At 47.2% G+C, this 15794-nt stretch overlaps 1 protein-coding gene across 1 annotated transcript in view; it reads right to left on the bottom strand.

Annotated features, from left to right (window-relative positions):
• The window catches only part of LOC115129614 (neuropilin-2-like), a 62849-nt gene that overhangs the window by 12718 nt on the left and 34337 nt on the right, over window positions 1-15794 (bottom strand). The window contains 6 exon segments of the mRNA XM_029660178.2: window positions 2053-2214; window positions 2363-2443; window positions 9349-9493; window positions 9661-9812; window positions 9815-10009; window positions 11498-11642. Coding sequence (XP_029516038.2) covers window positions 2053-2214; window positions 2363-2443; window positions 9349-9493; window positions 9661-9812; window positions 9815-10009; window positions 11498-11642 — 880 coding nt within the window.

Raw genomic sequence — 15794 nt, 5'->3', positions numbered from 1 at the left:
TGTAGCTACATGTACATCGAAAAATAGTGTGTTGTCGTGGAGGGAACTAAATCATTTATTTGATTATATTAAACGTTTAGGCCACCTGTAGAAGGACAGCAATCAGCATCCATAATGTAAATGCAGATAACTCACTTGTAATGAATTTAACACTTTATCAAGGAAATGTACACTCTACAATTTGTACCTAACTTAAATCTGGGAGACGACTGAAGTTTGTATTGTATGTGAGAGGGAGAGAAAGCTTGAGTACATTCAAGAGTGTATTCTACTGTGCAGTATGTGCATGTGTGTGTAGCCACCCTAATAGTCGGTCACGATGACTCTCCCCCCTCTGCTCTCTAGTGTGTGTGCCACATCAGTGTGTGTGTGCTTGTAAGGAGCCCTCCCATGCAGCACCATACAGCACTGTCTATCGCTGTGCGTCTATCTGTGTGTGAGTGTGTGCGTGCGCGAGTGTGTGACTGCATGGGTGTGTGACTGTGTGTATGAGTGTGTGTGCGCGAGGGTGAGCATGCGTCCGTACGTCTGCGCGTGTGTATGTGTGGGTCTTCACCACACAGAAAACATCACCACTTTATCAAACTGATCTTAATGCGTTCGCAGAGGCCCCCCTCTCCCTACACCTCGGGTGAACCCGGCGTCTCTGAACGCTCCCCCCATTGTTCCGCAGCTTGTTCAGCAGACAGCTCATAATCGAGAGGGGCGCGTTCACGTGATATGATGCAACAGCATTATTAATCCATTTTCTCAGCAGTCTCCTGCAGCGAGCGAAGACAAAGAGATCTCAATCTACAAACACAGGCCTCGTTATGGACGCCGCAGGCACCACGCGTTGATATGCTTCGCCGCTAGTTCTCCGGCTGTTATGTTTTCACATTTTAGAGAGAGAGATCAAGAGGTTACTGGGTCTGAGTTTTCTGGGTCACGAGAGAGATAAAGGAAGGGAGGGAGGGAGAGAGGGGGAGGGAGAGAGAGGAAGAAGGGGGAGCGTGGGACAGTGAGATGGAGATAGAGAGAGAAAGGGAGAATGAGAGAGAGAGAGAGAGAACCTCTCTCTTAGGCTAACCACTAACAGAGTGATGCGATGCGATTGGGTGATTTGGCTACAATCCTCGACCTACATACCCAGGGATTCCCCGATCTAAAGCCCAGGTGACATCAGAGATTCCGAACCACTTTGAGCGCGAGCAGGTCCTGAGACTCCCCCTTTTAATTCTTCACAGCTGCAGCTTGTTAAATATTTCATGGGCCCCCATTCGAAATATATCAAAACCAATGAATTTTAAAACAAGGTCAGGATAACAATCCCTTTAACCCTCATTTGCCGGAGTCCGAAATGGCCCCCTGTTCCCTATTATAGTGCACTGCTTTTGACCAGTACCCATAGGACCGGCTCATAGGGACCTTGTCAAAAGTAGTGCACTATATAGGGAATAGGATGCCATTTATAGCACGGTCAGTGTAAGAAAACCTCAAAGAAAAACTCCAAACTGCTCATATCTTTAATTAATATGCCAAAAGCTTCACTCTTTTTTGATCTGGGGGTGTGTATAAAGGGGACTTCGTAATTGCTCTAAGTACATGGAAGGCTACATAGGGAGCCAGAGATTTGCCTGCAAGGTAATCGAGGGGCAGGAATGCACGGCTGGGAATATGGTTTTCCTGTTTTCTTCCCTCTAGAATCTCTTGCCTCTGTAGTTAATAAGTGCTACTGGTTCTTAGCTGTTAGCGTCACAGAGTTGTAGCGCATTCACAGGGAGCAGACTGGAGGAGTTACACGTTATAAGTGTGTGCGTGTGTGTGTAGGTCTGTGTGGTTGTGTGTGTTTATAAGTCACAAAATCAGCCTCGGCTGAGGCTCAAACAGAGTTTTTGTACCTCCACATGTTTACGAACACCAAACAAGTACTTCACTGTATATCAAGCTAAATTAGCCCCAAGTGGCGATCTAAACCTCTTTCTTGCCTTCTGAACATGGTGATTGTGAACCACCATTGCCAACCCTGACTTATGGGGGGAAGTTAGCTGTGCTATGCTCAGGGAGACTCACCGGTGGGGGGCAGAGCGAGATCCAGGCTGGGGCCCTGGGCTGGGGCTTTGGAGCTGCTGTGGAGGGACCAATGGAGAGGGGCGCTGAGGTCGTGAGTCCAGCCACACAGACCCTGCTCAAGGTCACACACACCACCCATTGACGGAGGGGAGGAGCTAGCTCCTGGAGAGAAAGGGTGGGAGAGGGACAGAGAAAGACAGAGAGAGAGAGAGAGAGAGAGCGAGAGAGACATCAACCATCAAACATTCTACAATATTATACAAACATAAAGTTTGCAACATTTCCACACAGTATGCTTACAGACACTCACCTCTGCCCGACCGCTGGGCAGTGCTACTCTCCATTGTACCAGACAAAGTCGGCGTGGCTGTGTCAGCCAGCGTGCTGGTTTCTATGGAGGCACAACACATAAGTGTTGTCAGTTACATCCAAGATGCTCAAAATGAAACATACTCAATGAAACAACATCGTATTGTGAATGTGACCACAGCTTTCTGACTAATCAACAATTTGCCCATGAATACAATTTCTCAATCTCTGCTTCTCACAGAATCTCTGCTTCTCACAGACTAGTGCTTACTCCACACACCTAAATGAGAGTCTGCGGTCATCTCCAATGCTCCTTCCCTCCCTCCCTCCCCCTCCCAGACGAGGTGACATGCTGAGCGAGGCGGTGATAGCCCAGTCATGTTGTGTCTCTTAGCCCCGACATCTCCCTCCCTCCATGGGTCTGTTAGCTCAGACATCTCCCTCCCTCCATGGGTCTCGACCATCCTCCACCTCCATCCACAGCCCAGTCAGACCAGTGGCTGGGGCCCTGTCAGGACAGGCCAGACACCAGTCTCCATGGGGGATGAATGGGCCTAGCTAGTTCACCCTCGAATGGATGCACACACATACACACGAGCAAGCGCGTACACACACGGATGCATGCGAGTGCGAGTGCACACACACACACTCCTTCCAGCAGCACATGGTCTACAGACTGCATTAGGAATGTTATCGGCGATAAGTGGCCATGCTATTGGGACCAGATGGGACAACCCTGGCTCCGTTATGCAATGACAGAGGGAAAGGTTTGGGTCAGCTCTGCATTCTAACCACAATCTAACCAAGGTCCTAATCATATTATCATACACCCATGGCCCCATATATCGCATCATGGGAATTTGTGGAAACTCTGTTCCAGGCTCCGTTCCAAAAGTTTGGGAACCACTGCCTCAGAGTATACTTGTGCTTTCTGATCATTTCTATGTAAAAAATCTGTATCCAAGATGGCAAAACATCCCCCCCCCCCCCAAGCATTCATACTTTCCCCAAGATGTCATTTAGGAGCGTGCAATGACTGGAGAGACACACCAAACTCGAACATCTGGAAAGCAAAGACTGCTAGTGCAGAATCTGGATGCATCTGCAGTCCAAAGACATAGCTGCTAGATAATAGCTACATCAGTGTAATGATGCTTCCTGGGCATGGCTAGCGCCGTTAGCGCTGAGCGGGCGTTTGAGAAGCACAGACGACAACAAACATGGAGGGAAGTTGATTACGTTGTCCATATTAGGACAGATTGAAACGAGTCCTGCTGGGACTGAGGCTGTCCTAATATGGACACCATAGTTGATTGATCCTTTGACATTTTACCGTGACACAACTGCTTGTGAGGAAAAAAATGAAACGGATGAAATGAATGAAACGTACACAGCCGGACGTCTGGCGCAGTGGAAAAACACAGCTAAAATAGCGCTACATGAAAGAATAGTGCCCAGCTGTTGAGGTCTCTGACTGCGTGACATTAGCCTAACGTTAATGTCACACCCTTTACTGAGGCAATTAGTTGGCCGATCAGATTTTAATCACCAAGGAGCTATGGGGACCCCACCGGAAATACGTTAACCCCCTACTCCTCCCTAACCTTTTTCACATCCGAGGACCGTGTATCCTGTTATTTTATCCCCCTTAGCGCAAGCCATTCGTACAAGCCGTTGCATCTCCGTGCTTTCAAAGGTCAGGCCTTGTCACTGTGGAAACAGATTGACCTTTGTGGGGTGTGACAGGGGTGTGTGTGTGTGTGTGTCTGTCTGTGTCTGCGTGTATGACAGAGGTGTCAGGGGTACCGGGAGAGAGACGAGGAGCTATGACCTGCCTGCCTCTCCCCGAGGGCTCTCTACTCCTTGACATGTGTGAGGACACAGCTACAGAGCTGCGTCGAGAGGCCGGCCTTTATACAGTATCACTGTTCCTTTCTCCTTGCGCAGAAGGCCTCCTCGTGCAGGAGGGCCTCCTCGTGCAGCAGAAGCAGGAGAAGGACTAGACGTGCAGGGAGAGGATCCCCTCATTCAGGAGAAGGACTCCTTATTCAGGTAGAGCGTCCCCTCATGCATCAGAAGGCCTCCTCATGCAGGGAGAGGGACCCTCGTGCAGGAACAGCCCCTGTGATTTGTCACATGCACCGAATACAACAGCTGTAGACCTTACAGTGAAATGCTTACTTACAAGCCCTTAACCAACAATGCTTTAAGAGGTTTTATAAGAAAAAGTGTGAAGTAAAAAAAAAATATATATATATATATAAGTAACAAATAATTAAACATCATTAGTAAAATAACAATAGGGAGGCTAAATACAGGGGGTACCGGTACAGAGTCAATGTGCAGTCGAGGAGAATGAGGCCTGCACCTCAGACCGGAAAGGAGTACAGGGCTCATATGTACAGAATCAAGTGTCTTATAGTAGGAAGATTGTTTTTTTAAGATCGACTCAGCCCTCTTATCTATGTTATGTCATCTGCTGTGATCTAAAAACGCAAAACCGATCCTAAATCAGAAGTCCTACACTGAGACACTTGATACAAACGGCACCAGGGGAACTGTCATGTTTCAGAGAATACAGTGAACAGCGCTCCACCCCTTCCCTTTGCTCACTGTTCTCGACCCCCCCCCCCCCTCCGCTCCTTCTCTTCTGGAAAACAGCCATAGCACTCGCTGAACAATCTGACTCAACAAAATTTGAGAAAGAAAAAAAGGTCAATTATGTAAAGAGCCTCTGTAAAACTCACAAACACACACCCGCCCACCCATACATTAAACCAGCGCAATTGTCAAACGCACGTTCCTTTGCAAATTCGACCTGTTAAAGCCGGCGCTCTTCTATTTTCAAACCCTGGATTGATTTTTTACCTGTTTTTTGAGCTTGCTTGTGCTGAGGTGGGAGGGGTGTTAATATTTTAGCGGTGTCCTTAAAAACGTGCGCCAAAGTGCCAATTTCAGGCAGCGCTCGTGAGGATATTTAAGACCAACCAGAAGCTTGTTTTAGCAATAAGACAGCAGATGCACATGGAACAAGAGATCAAGAGATAGACACAAAAACGTTTCCCCCCCCCCATTTATTTGTATTATTATTAAAAACCAAGCATAGCCTCCCCTGCAGTCGATGAAGGCAGGTTTTGTTTTAGTCCTGCCCAATGCATTTGTTTTAGTCCTGCCCAATGCATTTGTTTTAGTCCTGCCCAATCCATTCGCTCACTTTGAAAACAATCTTAAATCACCAAAGCTTTATTAAAACATCAAGGGAGCACATCAACATTTGGGAGCAGCAAAAACAGTGAGCAGACATCCCCTTTCTATCTATGTACTCTTGTACATTATTTTATCCAGCTCCTGTTATTATTTTGGATGTGCGTAAAAACCCCTCCACGCAGGCTACATGCCCAACATGGAAAGATAGATTATATAAAGGGTATATTATATATAGGTTCCTGTAACAATAGGTTGTTTTCTGTTTAGTTTGATTAAAAAACAAGCCCTTATAGGCTAACCTTACGCTACTATAACGAAAGCTGGTTCAACAGCAATGTGTCTGGTGTCTTTCTCATTAGCCAAAAAGGCTATCCATAAAAGGTTTACAAATGTTTTTTTAATTTTTGTTATTTAACCTTTATTTAACTAGGCAAGTCAGTTAAGAACAAAATCTTATTTACAATGTCGGCCTACATTGCTGTTTCGTTGTAGTAGGGTAAGGGTAGCCTACACTGGCTTGTTTTTTAATCAAACAAAACTGAAATGTTTCTAAATAAGATTGTCACCGGATCATCTCATCTATCTTTCCATGACGGGCATTTAGCCTGCGTGGACGGTTAACTGCCTTGTTCAGGGGCAGAACGACAGATTGTCAGCTCGGGGATTTGATCCAGCAACCTTTCGGCCCAACGTTTTAACCGCTAGGCTACCTGCCGCCCCTGAAATGTTTCACTCTTAGTCGTCATGCGTTTGCATTATTCCCAATTCACATAGGCCTACCTGCAGTGCACAGGCAACTCTATTCGGCTGGTATACGTCACCATTCCAAACATATTCAGTCCTATAACGCCATATCAGCGGTAGGCCCAGGCTACATGTGGCTTATTGAGAACGTGCCTCACACATACAAGACAATTCACAGGAGCCTAGTATTACTATTTATTTGAAGTGCGATGCGTAAAGGCCTTTATTCATTGACGCCAATTACAACAATTATGACTGTCAACACTCCAAACATATTGAGCAAACACCGGCTGTTTTTAAAGTTTTTTTTTACTGTGCTATTACTCATTACTGGAGCCTATGCTATTCAATCCACAATGGACTCTGAAAAATAATACTCCGTGCCACCAGCCTAATTGTAGTCGATGACAACGCAACCTGAGGCAACAGCATGCAGTATTAAGCCATGAAATGTGTTGACCAATTTATTTATTCATCAAAACCCAGAATGTCATTAATATTTGTCATAAATTCATAATAGACATGATTTTTAAAAAATCTGCCCAAAAATATGTCCAACTTTTTTGTGAGGTGTATACTTTTGTTTCAAAGTAGATTTGTTTAAGATTACAGAGAAGCACTCTGTGTGACCCTAATTTAGCCCACTGCAGTAAAAGGTTCAAATAGAGCCCAATATGTCCTTGAAGACTGTAAAACAAAGCCTAAGAGAAACCTCCGAAGTTGATCTTGAAAGAAGGCAGAAAGAGATATCCAGGCAGAGTTTTGTGTCCAAGGCATGTGTGTGTGTGTGTGTGTGCGTGTGTGTGTGTGTGTGTGTGTGTGTGTGTGTGTGCATAAGTGTGTATGTGTGTGAGGTGTGTGTGTAAGAAATGAGACCAAAGAGCCTGGAATGGACAGCAGAAAACAGAGAGGGGGAGTGTGTGATGAGAAACAGCAGAGGAGAGTGGAGGAAATAAGAAGAACAAAAACATTTACAGACCCACGCACTATGCCTAAGGGTGGGAACAGAGAGAGGAGAGGAGAGAACAGAGCCATGTGTGGGATTTAACAGTGAGAGAGAGAGAGACAGAGAGACAGAGAGAGACAGAGAGACAGAGAGAGACAGAGAGACAGAGAGATACAGAGCAAGGAGAGAAAGAGAGAGAATAAGAGCGAGAATGAGAAAGAGAGGTGGTGGGAGAAAAAAGGAGGGGTGACAAAAGATTTACAATCCTCCCTCCTGTGTTACGAGGCATAGCACTCCAACCCTCCCGCACTGTGAACACTTGTGGACCAAATGCTCTGTTGAACACCAGTGTGGTGTGAAACTACTCCATCTCTCTGGGATGTCCTCCATGTCCAATAAAGAGGAGCCTGTGACGGATTGCTTTAACACAGGGCTTTCACCTGGTCTCAATGCCTTTTACATGTGGCAGGGTTAACACCGGAATGGCTGTGGCCTCAAGGTGAAGGGTTGCCGGTGTGAATCCCAGGGCCTGTGTGTAGACCCCACTAGGGGCAGCAGCAGGAAGCGATGGGGCGAGGAGGAAGTGACATAGGACAGCAAGGAGAGAGAGATGTAGGGAGGGGAGGAATGCAGCTCATTTGTCAGTCAGTCATGTAGGCCAATCATGGGTGTGGTACTGAGGGTCCCTAACAAAGGGCACTAGCCTGTTATTCTGACAGAGAGAGAGCGTGTGTGTGTTTTGTGTCCTCTTGTTCTATGTTAACAGAGGGTTCTGGTCTTGTTTCTCCTCTCTAATGGCATAGTGAGTGAGTCAGAGAGGAGTGGGATGAAATATTAAGAGGTCCACATCCTCCTTACACCACCGAACAGGGCTGTGTTCCTTACGCACAGATGCACACGCACACACACACACGCACACACACAAGCTCTCCCCTAACACTGATTACAGTGTGTAGGTGTAGGTGTTGAGAATTCAGCGCAGACGTCCTGTGTAGGCCCATTAGGAGCCATTATAGTGTCTGTCTGTGTGTGTTTATGTGTATGTGTTGAACATCCTAGTCAGGGTGGGAACAGAGAGAGGGGTCTATAGAACCAGCTCAGGGGAGATGAGGTGTGTGTGTGTGTGTGTGTGTGTGTGTGTGTGTGTGTGTGTGTGTGTGTGTGTGTGTGTGGTGTGAGCCCACTGTCTGGTGCTGTAGCTCAGGTGTCCTGTGTAGGCCCAGTGGGAGTAGTGAGCAGTGAGAGGCCAGATGTGTCTACTACCTCACATCTGGATAGCAGACCATACCAGCAGTGTGTGCGTGCATGGTACCCTTGGGACAGATTGCTCAAAACCCGTCCAACCCTTTCTCCACTCCCTGTAACTTTAACCTTCACTCTTTCCAAGACTCCCCTGATTTTTCCACTTCCACTTGCTTTCCAACTCCCTAATCATGTATCCAGTAGACTCACAGATGATATATAGTACGCACATGCCCACACACTTTTTAAAAATATACCCAAACCGTTCAAAAGTTTGGGGTCACTTAGAATAGTCCTTGATTTTGCAAGAAAAGCTTGTTTTTTGTCCATTAAAATAACATCAGATTGATCAGAAATACAATGTAGACATTGTTCATGTTGTAAATGACTATTGTAGCTGGAAACAGCTGATCAAAGAAGCAATAAAACTGGCCATCTTTAGACTAGTTGAGTATCTGGAGCATCAGCATTTGGGTGTTCGATTACAGGCTCAAAATGGCCAGAAACAAACACCTTTCTTCTGAAACTCGTCAGTCTTCTTGTTCAGAGAAATGAAGGCTATTCCATGCGAGAAATTGCCAAGAAACTGAAGATCTCATACAACGCTCTGTACTACTCCCTTCACAGAACAGTGCAAACTGGCTCTCACCAGAATAGAGGACATTTCTAAAATGACCCCAAACTTTTGAACAGTAGTGTATATTTGTAGGATATTTTGGCAGTTATGAAATGACAGAGAGGAGAAACAGATTGAATGTTTGGAGCGGGGATTGAACCCCGGTCTCTGGTGGGGAGAGGAGTGTGCATGTGTCTAAGCTGAGAATGTTAATATAATTCCACAGGCTTACCTGGCACGTCACAGCCCAATATTTCTACTCTCATCCCGATCCCGGCAGGAGACCACCTCTCTGGATAGATCCTGATGAACTGGGCCAGGGTCTCCTCAAAACGCCGTAGCTCAGGGGTGTCGTAGTGGGTATTCCCCTCAAATATCTGCAACACACACACAGAAATAAAGCAGAAATATTGAAATGTACTGTGGCAAAAATCTTTATGTAGATTATTTAAATGAGTATAATCATACTTTACCCTGACACGCACGCACACACAACCCCAACATCACCCCCACCCCTACACATGTCCCCCTCCCCAACACCCACCTTGGGCAGGCTGGTCTTGCTGTCCATAACGAACCCCCAGTCCTTCCCGTCTAGACTGTGAGCCACGCGGTACTTCCTCACAAAGGCCCTGTTGTCCGTGCTGCTTGTCCCTTCTCCGCCCCTCGCCCCCTGGGTAATAATCCCCCGACAGTCTTGGGGACACCCAGGTCCACTTGGAGCCACTCCACCCCAGCCAGGGGCTGAGCGGGGCCGGGGAACCAGCCTGAGTGGCTGCCCACCAGGCGGGCATTCCCAGGGGACCACAGCATGTCTCGAGCTGACGAGGCTGAGATCTGGGCGTCGGGGAGCAGGCCAGAGAGGAGGCCCTGCATCTCTGAACACGGAGCATCTGAAATTAGGGAAGTAGATGGGTGGGGAGAGGGATGGGGAAGGGAGGGGGAGTGGGAAGGGAAATGATTCATCAAAATCCCCTTTATTGGGTAAATGTCATACATTACACAAAACTATCACATTTCAACCCTCACATATTATCTGTAAAAGAAGCAACGAGAGAGAAGGAGGGAGAGAAGGGGAGGGGTTACAGGAGATGAAAGAGGAGGAAGAGAGAGAGAGATGGAACTAGGAGAGAGAAGAAAGAAAGATCGAGGGAGAATGGTAGAGAGAGAGAGAAAGAGGACGGTAGAGGAGATTAGCGAGGAAGAGACCGAGGGAGAAACAGGGGGAGAGAAGACCAGAGACAAGACGAGACAGAGGGAGTGAGACCGAGAGAGGAGAGAGAGAGAGAGAGGAGGAGAAGAGAGGAGAGAGAGTGAGGAGGAGAAGAGAGGAGAGCATTAGTAGGGTTGACGGTTTAAGAGCACACAGATCAAAGTTTCATGCTGTTATCTCACAGCACTAGCAATGAATGTAAATTATGGATAAATGGCAACAGAAATGCATGTGTGTGTGTGTGTGTGTGTGTGTGTGACTGTGTGTATCGACGTGAGGTCATTGTGCTTGTCTTCAAGTGACTATGTGTGTACCTGAACGGTGAGAGCCAGTCTAACATGCACTTGCAATACTAGCTAATGAGTGGTACTCTCTCTCCCCCTGTGAATCACAGTTCAAGATTTACAAGTGAACAAGAGTGTCATGAATGATTGATTGTGACCCATTCTTGTGACATACTGCATCTGCGAGATTGTAGGGGTTGAGAGAAAGTAGGTTGATATCCTGAAGTCAAAAAAACAGTTTAAAGGGCAGGAGAGGGAGAGGGAGAGGAAGAGGGAAAAGGGGAGAGACAGAGAATTACTCAGAGGTAGAGAAAGGCTATTGATAGAGAGAATTGGAGTAGGTGGAGAGGGAGCGAGGGAGGGAGAAAGAGTGAAAAGCAAGAACAGAGTATGGAATGAGAGAGAAAGTGAGAGAAAATAAATGATTACGAGGGAGAAATTTAGGAGAAGGAGGAAGGAGAGCAGAAACATAGTGGAAATATAGAGCGAATGAGAGTGAGGGAAACGTCGAATGTGGAGGAGGAAGTGATTGGAGACGTGCTGGCTGAGAACGGAGTAAAACTTTGATTAGACTAATGCTCTGGTTGCTGTCGGAAGTTCTTATGTTTGCATGTGTGAGTGTGTGTGTGTGAGTGTGTGTGTGTGTGTGTGTGTGTGCTCATGTTACTGCGTAGTTAATGCATAAACTGTCTGGCATTTCTTCTAATGGGATATTTTAAGTTTCTTCACTGACAGTGCAGGAGATGCCGGAACACATTTTGTCTCTCAAAAATACTCTGTTTTGACGTGGAGTGGGACAGAGGACATAATGTAAAGGATGCTTCAAGTATCTAAGGCAAAATAACTGAGACACCCGTTTCCCCGTGGCTCCCTCTCACACACACCTATGATCTGGCAGCCGTAGAGCTCGAAACGCAGGGCAATGCCGTTCTTCCAGACCTGAGGCCGGATGCGTACGAAGCGGGCTAAGACGGGCTGGGGTATGCGGTTCAACACCACCTCATATGGGTCTGTGTTGGCATGGAACACCTGGAGAACACACAGAGAGGGGTATATGGTTAGACGCTGATACCAATCAAAAGATACCACATACATTTTATACCACACACACACGCGCACACACACACACACACACGCACGCGCACACACACAAACCAGCAGTGCTAGGGCACGGTGTTGAAGGTGGCCACACACCGACAGAAGTGGATAGCCTTTGTTGCTGCTCGATGCATCAGCCGGCGCGAAGGGGATGAGTGAGTGACACAGTGAAAGGAGAGGATTGCTGCGCTCAATTTCTTGACCGTAAATCGCTCTGGATAAGAGCATCTGCTAAATTACCAACATGTAAATGTGTATTAAATCTGCAGGTGTGTGGAGCTATGAGCTGTTCGTGTCAAAAAGAGGGGATTTTTGTCCTCACATTCCAAACAATAATCTTGGGACTTTATTTTTTACAAAAAGTGAAAAAGTGTGCGAGGAAGTTTTCAGTTCTCTCTTCCTCGCAATCTCTCTCTACCACAAACATCCATAGCCCGCAGTGTGAGTCTCGCTTCGCTAGACACACACAGAGCCCCAGCTAAGCACAGACAACCTAAACACAGATCCAATGACACCCACCCAGCTGTCTGTCTGTGTTTGTGGGGCAAACGGTGAGGGATGGTAGGGGTTTGGGAGGGCAGACAAACACGCTACGAACACACACACATCCCAAACACACACTCCCCTTCCCCCACCGTACACACACACTACCACCCTGGGGGGACTGAACAGTGGACAGAAATGCTTGATGGACATGACAGGGCAAGGTCGGACAGGATTGGGCGTTCTGTAACAATAACAGGAAGTCTCTGCAGGAGGGCAGGACAAGTCCAAGGACTACTTCCTGTGGCATCCGTCCTGAACGTCCACCCCACTCCTTACACCTCCCTTCCTTTCTTGACCCCTCAGGGAGCGAGGTTAGAGATCAGAGGGTAAATGTGACTGTAGGAGAGGAGCCTCTCCCTTGTTTAGGGGAAGGACACAGACAGACAACAGACGTCCCCTCATGCCCGTGGGAGGAACCAATGGTGAGAGACGTCTGACCCACCTCATGTCCTATCCCTCTATCCAGTCTGGAGGTCTTCCACCAACCACACCCCATCAAAACATCTCTCTCTCTCTACTCTCTCTCCATTCTCTGTTCCACTCCCCCTCTCTCTCTCTCCCTCCAGTGAGGCTCATTGCCAGTCTGAAACCACAGAGAGACACAGGAAACAACAAGACCGTCCTCTGGGGTGCGATGTTATATTTTCCTCTCCTCTCTATGTATCGGAGGCTATAATCATTGTACCAACCTTTCCTTCACTCTCTCTTCCTCTTCCTCACTACAGTCTTTTCACTCTCTTCCGATCTTCCTCTCCCTGTGTCCGAGGCCACTCTGTCCCCCGGTATTTTGATTGGCCCTGTGCACTGTGTATGCTCATACGCATGTGTGTTAACCGAACACCCATGAGTCCAAACCACAAACCGCCCTCCACAAGTAAACATAGCCAGTTCTCACCTGCTGCCAGATGGTATAGAGATAATGTCACTTATCTTTTAACGGCCCAAACTACATTTTAGAACTCCATTTTGTGACGTCAAGACACATTCTGTGGGGGGGGCTTGAGGGCGAGAGGGAGGGTTTTTAGAAAATAAAGAAGGATATGAGAGAGGGAGAAATAGAGAGAGAGAGGGTGGGGGATAGGAGAAGGAGAGTCGTGCTGCAGACATCCCCAGTCCCCTCTGTTTCCTCTTCCTCTCTCATATCCTTCTTTATTTACATCCTTACCCCTGACCTCAATTACCCTATCAGCAGGGTCAAAGGTCATTCCGCTCATTAGACACCTGGACATGTGCTGGAAACAGGAGAAGGGTCATAAAGTTGTGTGTGTGTGGGTTAGAGTTGATGTTTGGGTATATGAGTGTGCATGAGTTTTTGTTAGAGCATGTGTATGCTCTATGTACATCATATGTGTTCATGCAAATTACATGAGTGTGTTATTGTATGTGATGCTATGGGATGTCCCATTGTTGCTCTGGCAGACTGTGGGTGTCATTCAGCCAGTCGTCTGGGCAAACCTTGTAATCTGCCTGACGATGGGAAGGAATAGGGGGGGGGGACCAGTCTAGCTCCGCCTCTATACAGCACACAGGGCAAAGAGGGCTAAATAATTAACATTGTCATGTTGTCTCCTCGTGTGGCAGGTCATGAAATTATAACGAACCCCCCAACGAACCCCTTAACCCACCCTACCCTAGCCCTACTGCACCACTTCACACATATACACACCCCGGAACCCCTCCCACATTTATGTGACGGTCAAATGCCTGGAGCGGATGGACACCGGTGGAACAGAGGCACCATGGATATTTAACTATTGATGACCCTCCGGAGAAGAATGGGGTCACCGCGAAAGAGAAGGAGTGTGTGTGAGTGTGTGCAGAGGAGTGGAAGGAGATAGTGTCAGACTGGGCTGAGTCTCCCAGATGAAAACACTTCTCTAAAAACAAGCTGGAGAGAAAACAAAGAATAACAAATGGAGACTTACGAGAGAGAGAGGGAGAGAGAGAGAGAGACAGAGAGAGAGAGAGAGAGAGAGAGAGACAGAGAGACAGAGAGAGAGAGAGAGAGAGAGAGAGAGAGAGAGAGAGAGAGAGAGAGAGAGAGAGAGAGAGAGAGACAGAGAGAGAGAGAGAGAGAGAGAGAGAGAGAGAGACAGAGAGACAGAGAGAGAGAGAGAGGGAGAGAGAGAGAGACATGCTTATTCATTTTATCTTGTGTCCTTTAACTATTTGTACATTGTATATATATATATATATAATATGACATTTGTAATGTCTTTACTGTTTTGAAACTTCTGTATGTGTAATGTTTACTGTTAATTTTGGTTGTTTTTCACTTTATATATTCACTTTGTATGTTGTCTACCTCACTTGCTTTGGCAATGTTAACACATGTTTCCCATGCCAATAAAGCCCTTGAATTGAATTGAATTGAGACAGAGAGAGAGAGAGAGAGAGAGAGGGAGAGAGAGAGAGAGAGAGAGAGAGAGAGAGAGAGACAGAGAGAGAGAGAGATAGAGGGAGAGAGAGAGAGAGAGAGAGAGAGAGAGAGAGAGAGAGAGACAGAGAGAGAGAGAGAGGAGAGACAGAGAGACAGAGAGAGAGAGAGAGAGAGAGAGAGAGAGAGAGAGAGAGAGAGAGAGAGAGAGAGAGAGAGAGAGAGAGAGAGAGAGAGAGAGAGAGAGAGAGAGAGAGAGAGAGAGAGACAGAGACAGAGACAGAGAGAGGGAGAGACAGAGAGAGAGAGAGAGAGACAGAGAGAGAGGGAGAGAGAGGGAGAGAGAGAGAGACAGAGAGAGAGAGAGAGAGAGAGAGGAGAGAGAGAGAGAGAGAGACAGAGAGAGAGAGAGAGAGAGAGAGAGGGAGAGACAGAGAGAAAGGGAGAGACTCAACTCATTCTGAGATGATCCATTTGCCTTCTCTCTGTCCCTGCTGTGTTCCCTTCAAGCTGATGGCACCACAGGGAGATGTGGCCAAGCTCTGCACAAGACATTCTCTCTCTGTCTTTCTATCCATCCCCCTCCCTCCCTCCCGCCTTCCGTTTCTCGCTCTGTATGAAGATGTTGACAATTGGTTCCAACTGGCTGCTTTCCACTAGTGGCTTGAAGAGGGGGCCAGCAGGGCTGAGGAGTGTGTATGTGTGTGTGTGTGTGTGTGTGTGTGTGTGTGTGTATGTGTGTGTGTGTGTGTGTGTGTGTGTGTGTGTGTGTGTGTGTCTACATGAGGAGTGCTGAGGTACTCCTTTGAAATGGTCTCCCACCCCTTCACACAGTTGTTTTTGTCAATGTCTCCCACTCTGCCCCACTTCCCTCATTTCTCTCTCATCACACTGTAAGTGTGTGCGTGGGTTAGTGTGTGGGTGAGTGTGTGTGTGCTAGGTGTATGTGTGTCTACATGCCTGTGTGTGTGTGTGTGTCTATGTGCTTGAGTGTGTAGACATGCCTGCGTATATGTTTGTGTGTGTGTGTCTACGTGCCTGCGTAAATGCGTGTGTTTCTACATTTGAGTGTGTGTGTGTTTGACACAGCTAGCGTGTGTGACTGACAGTAACAGGCTGTAACTGCAGTGTGGGCTGTTTTTCTCCCAGGTCACAGAGTG

The sequence above is a fragment of the Oncorhynchus nerka genome, linkage group LG5 (assembly GCF_034236695.1).
Source record: "Oncorhynchus nerka isolate Pitt River linkage group LG5, Oner_Uvic_2.0, whole genome shotgun sequence".
NCBI lineage: Eukaryota > Metazoa > Chordata > Actinopteri > Salmoniformes > Salmonidae > Oncorhynchus > Oncorhynchus nerka.
The sequence above is the reverse complement of the archived record's forward strand: the minus strand, read 5'-3'. Positions and strand labels throughout refer to the sequence as shown.